The sequence below is a fragment of the Gymnoscopelus microlampas genome, assembly GCF_963454915.1.
Source record: "Gymnoscopelus microlampas genome assembly, chromosome: 3".
NCBI classification, from domain to species: Eukaryota; Metazoa; Chordata; class Actinopteri; order Myctophiformes; family Myctophidae; genus Gymnoscopelus; species Gymnoscopelus microlampas.
In genome coordinates, this window is record NC_139940.1 from 44,448,634 (window position 1) to 44,461,075 (window position 12,442).

General features: G+C 42.0%; 1 protein-coding gene across 2 annotated transcripts in view; it reads right to left on the bottom strand.

Moving 5' to 3' along the window:
• Window positions 1–7,960: 7,960 nt before the first annotated feature.
• LOC311042538 (4-galactosyl-N-acetylglucosaminide 3-alpha-L-fucosyltransferase 9-like) overlaps window positions 7,961–12,442 on the bottom strand; it is a 31,805-nt gene continuing 27,323 nt past the window's right edge. For both annotated transcript variants that reach the window (XM_084053329.1, XM_084053330.1), the window contains exon 3: window positions 7,961–12,273. In XM_084053329.1, coding sequence (XP_083909455.1) covers window positions 11,127–12,273 — 1,147 coding nt within the window. In that variant the 3' untranslated portion in view covers window positions 7,961–11,126. The remainder of the gene's footprint in view (window positions 12,274–12,442) is intronic.

Sequence of the window (12,442 nt, forward strand, 5' to 3'; positions counted from 1 at the left end):
CGACAAAAAAAACAAGCAGCTGTTTCCCATTGTCGGGGAGGAACTGTGGAACATGTTGCCCGTAAGGAGCATTATGTTGTTATTTCACCAACATAAATCATTCCTTTTATGATAGGAGGCTGCGCTTTGAACACCCATTACCTTTGCCGTGCCACGTGTTTACATGGGAGACATCAGGTGGTGGAGATGATTGGCTCGATTTCTTCCCCCTATCCCCCCCGCGGCCACATATATGCATGTCTGTGCTCCGTTTGGAAGATGCCACGAAGGCAACAGAAGTGTGGCCTATCCTCGGCACCGAACCGGCTTGTTTCACAAGTTCATGGTAAAAAGGACAACAGCAACTGAACATTTTTTTAAAAGATTGTTGGTCACCACTTGAGAGACTATATATCTATTAATATATCTACATATAATACCACTATACTAAGGTTAGCGAGGAATATCGAAACATCAAACACTAGCCATGTTTTGAATGGGGAATAGCCTATACAAGTTACCTTCAGAAAGGAGAATATTCAATAAGGTCAGGTTTTGAGGCTAAATTCAGAATTTGGCCATGGGTAAGCAGAACAGTGGACATTGCTCTTGTCTTCATGTTTTTATGTATGTAATTCATTCGTTTTTGTTTTTGTTATGTCAAATGTGTGTACTATGTGTTGCATACAAGGCTGCTGTATCGAAAGACAAACTTCAGTGAAAGCTGACAATAAAGTAGTATTGTAGCATAACAGCAAACACTACACATGCGCACATCTACTGTAGCCTACATGCTCATGCTTGATGCTTGAGAGGTATATAAGACATGCAGCATTACGCAACAGGGGAGCGTCGCTCACTACACTCGTAACTCCGGAGAATAAGCCTCACAGAGTTAAATGAACACTCAGGATTTTAGGTGTATGATGCCATTGATGCACGCAGTGCCGAAATACATGAAGACAATAATTCAACCACAAAATCACAAACCATATAGTTCAGAGAGAGGTCAAGTGGGGGTCCAATGCTCGTCTCCAACTGAGCTTGTTCTATTAACCCCATAGCAGAGTACAGGCCGTTACGGAGACAATGGGGGCTGGAGCCCACCCCCAGGGAAAACTCGATAACACTGGGGCCTTCCACACCCATTCACAAAGGAAGCCATCGATCCGGCAATGGAGAAAAGCACATTCGGTAAAGAGTGAGCTTTGTTCCCACCTGGACTCTGTAAAAATCACAATCTCAGCCTTTCTCGTATAAATCGTCTCCGGGCCAGTTGCCCTGAGGACAGGAAAATATCTTATCGCAAAGAAAGGTACGTGTCAGAGGGGGGGCGGAGGAGCCTTTTGTCGACAACTATGGGAATCGTTTTGGCGACCACTATGGGAATACATTTTGTTTTATTAATGCAGTAAAATAATGAAAAATTCATCATAAGTATATATTCACATCATAAAACAGAGCAGGACACCATTAAAAGAAATACATAAAGCATAAACAAGCTAGTGAACACGCATTCAGCGCATTCGCGGAAAAGGAAAGTTCCAAACTCAAGTTATAACTTTTCGCGTTTGAATTATTAATGCAGGGCTAGCTTTCTATGAATATATTACTTGATACAAATTTAGGGGCATGTTTAGTTGTTATCAGTTTTCAAAAGTTTGTATCTGCAGTGTTAGGTCTGGCCTGAAGTAAAGTATTATCTTCATGCGGAAGCTAATGACTGAATTTGGTGCACTTTTACACAGCCATGTTAACGTCATTGTGTGCGTGTGCGTGTGTGTGTGTGTGTGTGTGTGTGCTCGCGCGCGCGTGTGTGTGTGTGTGTGTGTGTGTGTGTGTGTGTGTGTTTGTGTGTTACGGGGGTGGAAGACATATGAAAATGAATGTGCACCAATCAATGTGCCTACAGTAGTTAACATAATGTGTGTGCACGCGCATGTGAGTGAGTGCATGCATTTGTGTGAGCATGCCTGTGTCCGTGCACACGCTGTGTTAGCAGCATGTGCATGAATGTATAGTACACTCCAATGACAACGCAATTATCCGAGGTCATACTCAATCTTGCCCAAATCATTGTCCACTGAGGCACGTGTAACGCATCAGAGTTGATGGAGGAGAATGTAAATAGAAATTGACACTAATATCTAATTTCTCACCCTATGGAAATGGCATGTGAATAGCAGAAGCCCACAGGCTGTTAGTGAACATCATATAGAACAGAAAGCAATGCTTTCTTTGTGAACCAACGCAAGGTCAGTCAGGTCCCTGCGTCGGCGCGCCCACAGCGTTACCTAAACCATATAAACCTAAACCACGCACGGGATTGCCGGGAGACATCACGCCCGCTGTTCTCTCGACTGAGTGAGTGAGGAAACCTCGAGCTCTCTCTCCAGCTCTGTTTGTTATACAAGCCCCGGTTATAGTTCATCTGAGATGCTGGAAAGTGAACCGGTAAACCACCTGCAGATCACAGGAGGAGGAACATGGGTTTTGAAATGAGGAGAAAGGAGCAAATTGTTTAAACTCACTCTGTATTTCAAACGGCACAGCACAAGACTGCCATTTCTTGACATTCCATTAAAGAGGCTGCCTTGCTGCAGCCTCCACATGGAGGCGAACAGGACTGGCCAGCAGGGACTGTGGGAGGAGGAGAAGAATGAGGAGGAAGAGAGAGTTAAACTGCAGCATTGGGAGTGCATTGGGAATGCTATAGCGTCATACTGCCATCTAGTGTCGGCACGGAAATCAACAGGTGCTGTTGATGTTGCTGTGTTCAATTATTAAGGATTCAAGATTTGTATTTGTTAGATCTCATAGTTATACAAGAACACATGGAGAATACAATTCACTGGTTTATGCACCTCAACATTGTAGGTTTGTTGAGGAACTGAATCCAAAGAATTTGATTGTGTTCAGAACCACTAAGACAGGACTCAGGAGTGCAAGAGCGCGCGCGCGCGCACGCACGCACGCGCGCGCACACACACACACACACACACACACACACACACACACACACACACACACACACACACACACACACACACACACACACACACACACACACACACACACACACACACACACACACACACACACACACACACACACACACACACACACACACACTCCTTAGTCTTTAGGGAACAGTAAGTGAATTCAGTTTTTCTTCCAGAGTATAATGCAGTAGGGAATAGCTCAACTCAGTACATGGATCAGTGCAACTGTATCTAGTCAGATATAAAGGTCACAATGTGTATGTTCACAGATTGTATGATAGCAGCTACTGCTGTCAAACCATCTCTCCCAGCTGCTGACTCAGAAACTAAATTTCCCAATCATTGACCCAGCCTATGCCCCTTCTAGAGCAGTGGTTCTCAAAAATGTTCATGTCAAGGACCTCCAACTTGATATGTATTTGGCCACGGACCCCCATCTGAAAATATTTTGCAGGGTCTCCTCCCAGTGGGACGTGCAGCGAGGACCTCCCTAGGGAGACTTTCCAAGTCAAGGAGTAGCGGCTCTACTCCGAGTCTCTCTTGGGTGACAGAACTTCTCACCCTATCTCTAAGGGAGAGGCCAGCCTCCTGTCTGAGAAAACTCATTTCGGCAGCTTGTATCCGGTTATTCTTTCGGTCATGACCCCACACTTCATGACATTACAAAAATACAATGGACTTAAGTAAATTAAACGAGTCATGTAAACTTGCATAATTTGGAATTAGAACAGCTGAAATCAATAATATATCAGTATTTAGATATTGACCCACGCGCAGCATTAAGTGAGGGTGGGGGCCGCCCCATGCAAGTGCTAAACCATAGCCCGAGGTTAACATAGGTCAAGGGTTACAGTATGTCCAGCAAAGAAGGTATTGTGCAAAGCATAGAAAAATGTTTGCTATTAAAATATTTGACAGGACTTGTGGGAGGCAGGTTATATCATTTAGTTTTTTGTCATTAAAGTATTTATTTACTTTTCAACAAATAATGCGCAAAAACAATACACAAAACACAAACAGGCAGTCAAAACTAAACTAAGCGGACAACACCCCCCTACACCCCTTTACTATCAATTCTGATTATATCAATTGTGATGTATTAACATTATGATCATTATGATCATTATGATCAACAAACCCTTAATATACAAAAAGAACTTCCCTTTTACATTGTTTTTTCCTGGCAATTAGATATTCGTAGGATGCAGGTTATATCATTTTGGAGTTGTTCTAGTGGGGGGATATAATGATGATTATCATTATATACGTTACTACATTTTGTTTGTACACTTGCAAACATATTTAGTATGCAGGTTATGATGCACGCATGCACAAGTAGAAGGTGCTGGGCCAATACTCATGACTCATCCTCGTATAGTATATGCACACATACTTTCACATGCATACACAAAAACACATTAATATGCTCAAACCTATAAATGCCCACACAGTCATTGTCATGCACCAGTGGCGGAAAGTAACTAAGTACATGTACTCAAGTACTGTACTTAAGGACAATTTTGAAGTATGTTTTACTTTACTGGAGTATTTCCCATTTTCAATACTTTTACTTCTACTCCATTACATCTCAAACTTTAGTTACTAGTCACTTTGTCGATTTTGATTATTATTACACATACATTAACCACTTTAGCCATATACAGTATACCTCGGCTATTTGAAAATAGCCGATCTACAAGCTTACAACGCGTTGCGGTGCGACGCATCGTGAACTTGTAGATCTTTTATTTTCAAAATATTTTCATACAATATTTTATACATTATGATAACTTGTGAAACAGGTCATTCTGCATGATTAATACTTTTACTTTTGGTAATTTAAAGTAGTAGTTCACCCAAAGAATGATTTATTTTCTATCAATTAGACACCCCATGAAGCCTTGAATTCATGGATTCATTTTTGTTTTTGTCGCGTTCCTAAGCCAATAATTCGATGACCGACGGAAAGATGCTAATGTATCCGGTAGGAGACACAAAGTAGACTCTTTGTGTCTCCTACCGGAAATACACCCGGTCATCAAATTATTGGCTCAGGAATGCGTCAAAAACAAAAATAAATCCATTAATTCAAGGCTTCGTGGGGTGTGCAATTGATAGAAAATAAGTCATTTTTTGGGTGAACTACTCCTTTAAGTATATTTAGATGCCAATACTTTTGAACTTTCACTCAAGTAAATTGTGATTACCGGACTTATACTGGTAGTGTTTCTACATGGTATTGATACTTTTAGTTTTTCCACCACTGTCATGCACATACACGTGTGTGTAGTTAATGCATTTGTGCAGACTCACACACACACATGCACGTGCACGCGCACGCACGCACACACACAAAAGGGCCATATCAATGCTAATGACATCTCTGTCCAATCTCTCATTCCTGTGAAACACGTGTCATGGCGGCTCTACCCCCGTAACGCACCGCTGTGATCCGCACGCCAGAGATCACTGTGGCATTGGAACAGAGAAGCGTTTCCCGCCCGAGTCTTCATCAGTCTTTCTGACAGCAGGGCCTGTGTTTTTCGGAGGTCAGGGAAGATCAATGTTGACTCCACGGCGTAATCATCTGAGGAATAAGATTAGCATATCTTAGCGCCGATTGAGTCGTCTCGCTGGCGGGCCGGGGGGAGGGAGGGGTGATTAAGGATTGATTGTCCCAGCAGGAGAAGTTGGTGAAATTCGAGAGAGAGAGAGAGAGAGAGAGAGAGCGGGTAGCGGGGGGGCGGGGGGGTAAGCACGTGCACGCATCGGAGCCAACCCAGTGCCTGAGCACCTGCCCAAAATATGGCTCTATCCAAGACAAAAAAAAATTAGAAAGCCATCTCCTGTTTACTTCCCGCATCTGCGTGGCGTAGGCGGTCGCCCTTTTAGGAGACCGGAAGCAGGTTGGAGTCTATTATTTCCAATGGTAGAGTGAACGTGGACACAGCTGAACGATTCTTTAGCCCCATGGTCACTGAACTAAATATTGGAACCCGACCGTCACAATCTTCCCAATATTTTCATACTAAAATGGCTTTCAGAGAGACACATCAGGAGAAAATCTACTTTATTATCGACCTTTTTCTGTCCCAGCAACACACTCTCACGGGATCTAGCACCAGTAAACATCGGACGGCCACTAAGAAGACCATTTGTAGGATTTGTGTACCATTTCACCTCAAGTGGCCCCAATTCAGATGGTTTATCTTCATAAATTAACCATCTATGGCTCTACGCACAGCAGCCATATTGAAAAAAAATTGGGCCTCTTCCTTACTTCCCAAGTTACCAATTATACTGATTAAGGCTCTGTTCCATTCATGGTCAAACAGAGTCAGGGTGCTGATATTGTGCATGTTGGCTCTCTGGAAACACAGTGGGTCTCAAAGTGAGGTTCCTTGAGGGGGTTCCAATTGGTCCCTTACAGGTGTGTAACTCTAAGAGTGTACAAATAGAACCAAATGGACCCGTCCATTTGGTTCCATTTGTACACTCAGAGTTATGGGGGTCCTTGAAATTAAAACGTTTGAGAACCACTGTGCTACACTAAATGGAACAGAGCCTTCATTAGAATCATTGGTATTTTCCTTCCTTATACGTATGTTTTTTGCAAGAAACTGGAGTATTCAACCCAAAAGTCTTAAGAGTGTGATGAGTGGCAACCCAAAAGGCACAAAGATGGCAAATTAAGTTGTCAGCACTCCCAAATAGCAGAAGTACTGTTGGCTATGTAGCACATTTAATAACACAGCAGCAGCAGAAGGAAACAGACGGGTTTCTTCTGTGTTTCTGAGACATAGGTGGGTGTGAACCACATCCTTTGATTATAGGTCAAACAAATAATTCTTTGTGTGCACATTTCCATGCGTGCGTGCGTGCGTGCGTGTGCTGACTGCAAGTCTGGCTGTGATTAGGTAGCCCACATTACGGCATCTGCCGTCCCAAAAGTCTGTGCTCGGCCCTAGGGGGAAGAAAGGGTTGTGAGAGAGAAAGAAAATAGAGGGAGAGAGTGATAGACGGAGGGAGAGAGGGAAAATTGCATCTCTTCCGAATGTAGTCCAACCACAATTCTTGGGTTTTCATTCCAAATGAATGCATCAGTTTATATTTGGTTTTCAGCTTGATGTTGCTATGTTGATATACAGTATGGTGAATTGGAATATGGTTATATATTTTGGACATATACAAATACATGCTCCTTCCGACATACAAACATTTCTTCAGAAAGGGGACGTTCTCAGCGCTGTTTCTCAGAACTCGTGCACCTCCAGATACTCTCTGAACTATGTCCGAACCCCAACGTCGGAAGGAGCATGCATTGGCCTTTAGTCACTTAAAACCTGGTGTCTTAATTGTCTACTTGTTAATAAATAAATTCAAATTGCGAAATAGCAGATCTACAAGCTCACAACGTGTGGTGATGTGAAACACGTTGAGCCCTCTAAACTTAGTAAACAGGACATGTTGCCTCTATACTTGGCACGCTCTTTTTCCCTCTACACCAACTCTCTTTGGCAAAAAGCCGATCTACAAGCTCACAATCGGCTTGGGAACCACTGGTCTACTTTATATTTATTTTCATCATAAAGCAAGCTAAATTGTAGGTTAAGAGCTTCCTTGTCCTGTCCTGTCCTGTCTGTTTCTGTTATCTTGACAAGTGTTGTGGCTAATGAGATTTGTGAGCTATAACACAAATCCATTAAAAACCAAACTGACAAGGCGTTACAAAATAATATGCTTTATTCTTATAAGCAAACATGATTTTCAGAGCAGCAGCAGTTCAGAGCCTGACGCAATAACACAAGAAACAAAGGAGGACTTTGTACTATACACAGTATGCAGGGTAGCCTAGCTCAGTGGTTCTCAACCTTTTCAGGCTGTGAGCCCCCCCCCCCCCCAAATAATCATATTTGAACTGGGGACCCCCCAAATAATCATATTTGAACTGGGGACCCCCACCCAGACAAGCACTCAAGTTGTTTGAGTTGAGGCATTGTATTTAGTTTGACTCGGTTCCACAGATCAGATCAGGTCAACATTTTCAAAATAGCCGATCTACAAGCTCACAACGCCTCGCAACGTGAGCTTGTAGATCATCTATTTTTTTCTTTCTTATATTATTTGACAAATTTGGCCAATGTCTTTTTTATAGGTATTAAAAAGGTCTTAAAAGTCCTTAAATTGCCCCCACAAAATCATGTCTGGGCCCACAGGTTGAGAAACACTGGCCTAGCTATCCTAATCCGTCATTATACTTTTGACTGAAAGTAATTCTTCTAACTAATCTTCCAACTCAGTGGTTCCATAGGATTTTTTTTTTTTAAATAGCAGATCTACAAGCTCACAGTGCGTCACTTCGTACCGCGCTGCGAGCTTGTAGATCTGCAATTTTTTTGAAAACATTAGAAAAATATTGAAAATGTTTGGAACTTTTTGAATAATTTTTCTTTTTTTATTCTTCTACACAAATCTTCTCTTTTGGGGGTCCCTGGCACAAAACCTTTTCAGATGGGGGGTCCGCGGCTAAATATAGGCAATATCAATTTGGGGTTTCAAAAGTTTGAGAGCCACTGCAATAAGCAAGAACTGTCTTTTCCGGAGTTGTATTGATACGTGTGCAGTGTACACGTATGCTTTATTGCAATGAGCTCGGGCTGTCTGCAGGATAACATGAGAGAAACACACAGAAACAAAGACTTAATAGGTGTTTTTTTTGCCCCTCCCAAGGAAGAGCAAAAAGGGAGGGAGTATCGGTTCAGGAGGAATTCTCTTATCACCTGTCTGTGTCTGATGCATCATGTGGCCTTGACCATAACAGGGCTTGTGTTAACAAGGTACAAACATTCTTCAGTCAGAATTCATTGTTATGCAACATAAAAGCAGTGGTGGAAAGTAACTAAGTACATCTACTTAAGTACTGTACTTAAGTACAATTTTGAGGTAGTTGTACTTTACTTGAGTATTTCCAATTTCAAATACTTTTACTTCTACTCCACTGCATCTCAGAGGCAAATATTGTACCACTACAATTATTTTAAAACTTTAGTAGTTAGATTTTGATTAACCACTTCAGCCCTATATACATTTTGGCCATTTAAAAATAACCGATCTGCAAGCTCTCAATGCGTCGCGATGCGACGCATTGAGAGCTTGTAGATCTGCTATTTTCAAAAGATTTTTATACAATTTATACATTTGAAAACTTGTGGAATGGGAAATTCTACATAATGAGTATACTTTTGGTACTTTAAGTACATTTTTATGACAAAATACTTTTGTACTTTTACTCAAGTACATTTTTAATTCCGGACTTTTACTTGTAAGAGAGTATTCCTACATTGCAGTATTGATACTTTTACTTGTGAGTACTTTTTCCACCACTGTGCAACACAAAAGTAATAATAAAGAGTGCTAGCATCTTTTATGTCCCCAGCTGATCCAGAGCCAGGAGGGGCAATAACACTGATATCACATGAACGTGGACATGACCATGCAATAGCCTTGCTAGCCTTGCTCCTGGCCTTAACTCTAAACAGTAGCAATAGATGGCGCATCATGTGGTCATGGTTACAAAGTCACACAGAACACATGAACAATGGCAGACTGTCTCACAAATAGATGTTGATACTTCACATACACAAATCAAACTTTAGTTGGTGAAAGTTCAGACAGAGATCTCTGTTAAGAATTACTTGTCTAAAGAGTTCATGGAACATTCCCTAACAGTTCCCATTTATCTGTATCACAATGAAAACACCTTTTTCAAGGTTTTAAAGAAACACAAAATATATACAGTGTATATATTTAAGATATTAATTAGGGCTGTGAATCGTCTGCTATCTCACGATTCGATTCGATTACCCGATTGTTGGGCTCACGATTCCGATTTTTTCAAAACAAACGATTCTCGATTCAAAAACCTATTTTTTTCAATTCAAAAACGTTTTTTTTCTGATTCAAAACGATTCTCGATTCAAAACTATCCCCCTATTCAAAACATAGGATTTCAAGATCTACTCCACTCTGCTGTCATTAGAGCAGTGCATTTACGTAGCTTTTATAATTGTAAAGATTTTATCAACTGATAATAATGTAAACACATAAAGGTAAATCCAAGATCCCAAAAATAAATACATTTAAAAACAAAACAAATAATTGTAAACGCCTGGTTGCTTGTGCCCTCTGCGCCACATACTGTAGTGCCAGAGCCCTGGCAGCTTCTCATCAAATTATTGGCTTAGGAATGCGACAAAAACAAAAAAAATCCATGAATTCAAGTCTCCATGTGGTGACTAATCGATAGAATTAGATTTTTGTGAGTGAACTATCCCTTTAAGATGATTTAAAGTGCATTATGCCTTTTATTTTACAGGCGTATGTAAACAAACATGCTTTGTTAACATCTAAAATGTTCGATTAATTACTAATGAAAGGTTATTATTTTTGGTTGGAGAGAGGTATCTAGGTTTCTATATCTATGGTCCTATGCACGCTGGCGGTGCTTAGAAGCCCAGCACGGCCGGGGTTTGTAAGGAAATCAAGCGCTCTCTTTACCTTTGTTCAGCTACAGACACACTGGATCACTGTGGAAAGAAATAACGCACCTGGGTTTGATATAAAATCTAAGGTGTAGATTATTGTCTCATATATCACATATCCTAAACGGAAACCAGCCAATCAGAATCAAGGAATGGGACTAGCCGTTTTAGAATGAGCAACAACTCAAGACAGGCCATGGCATATACTATACATAGTACTATATTGCCATTATATCAGACATATCCTACTATAATTCTAGTAACCGTGGTGAGTGAGTGAGCTACCCAGTTCTCCTCAGTGGCTGGACCAATTGCTCTGATTTTGCACACAGCCATTGACCATTACCATCTGAACTTAACTGTGAAGGCCGTTTTTCAATTTCATCAAATCTCAGCTTCTTATTAGCGCTTTTGTGTCAAAGAATGTCGCCATGGTTACGGGGCTGCCCAGCTATGGAACGAACTTCCTCCCGGGTTGCCAGATCATGTGCGCATATCCCCCCACGGATGCGTCGACCAGGTATGGTCTAGTATCATGAATTCTCCAATCAAGCAGGCACTCTAAACCGTGACTTCCAAAATACAGCAAATTATTAGTATTTGTTTAACCCCAGTACCATTTATTGAGATCATGAACAGCTTGTCTGTCTCGGTGTATTAGTAGAAAATCGCATGATCTTTGAACGTGATCGCGTCCAAAATAGGAACGCTTGACCTCAAACTTCTGTGTCCAGTTAAAGTAGCTCATGTATTCATTATGGTTCTGGTCCAGATAAAGAAGTCTCCCTGCCAGCTCCTTTGGGCTGGAGAAGTCATCTACATGAATGAAAGAGTCTCCTGGGATGAGATCCTCATAATTTGTTCTTGGAGGGCCCAGAACTACTGGTACAGTCCCCATCATCATAGGATTGTATAATTTCTCTGTGATGTAGTCTTTGTCGATGGAGTTTTCAAAGGAAAGGTAGAATTTACATCTAGGTATTAATTTGGAAAACTCTTGGTCATTCAAATTATAACCAAAGGCTCTGCCGTAAGTCTCTATCCTGATGTGCTTTTTCAGCTCATTGTAGAACTGAACTCTTTTAAATTGAGGATTCCAGTTACTCACAACCCAGCAGACCAATTTGTCCTTCGCCGGCAGCTTGAAACGCTTGTCCTCCGATTCCACCGGCACCAGGTACCCATAAGGCACCGGGACGTCTGAATCCAGGCGATAACTTGTCGTTAAATTGAACAAGTCGTTGAGTCCAGGGATCGGAGCTGAATTTGCGGGTGACTCCATGTTAAACCACACCCACTTCTGAAACCGGGGGCGTGGCTCTGTCGGCATGTTGGTCAGCTCTCTATTGATGTCGAGGTGGTGAATGATGACAGCATGAGCCTTGTTGTACAGAGTCCTGTTGTCCGTCAGCTGACATCCTGTAATGCCGAATTTGTATCCAAATGGCCACCACCATATCAATATCAGGACCTGCTCATGAGGCTCCACCACGTCTCCATCTCTAAGCTGGATCGTCTTGGTGTGATTGTAACCTGTCCACGTGACGGGGTGGTTCTCTGAGGTGTAGTTTTGGTTTGGGGCGAGGGAGCTGTTTCCTCCCCAAGACAGACTGTAGCAAGAGGCCTCCTCGTAAATGCCAAAAGACGGAAACTTGAAGTCAGGTTTGTAGTACATGAGAAAGGATCCCAGTAAACACAGAACCACCAGGCAGCCTTTTATTAGAGTCCACCAGCAGGATGAGGAGCTCATCCTGCAGGTGAGAGAGAGAGAGAGAGAGAGAGAGAGAGAGAGAGAGAGAGAGAGAGAGAGAGAGAGAGAGAGAGAGAGAGAGAGAGAGAGAGAGAGAGAGAGAGAGAGAGAGAGAGAGAGAGAGAGAGAGAGAGAGAGAGAGAGAGAGAGAGAGAGAGAGAGAGAGAGAG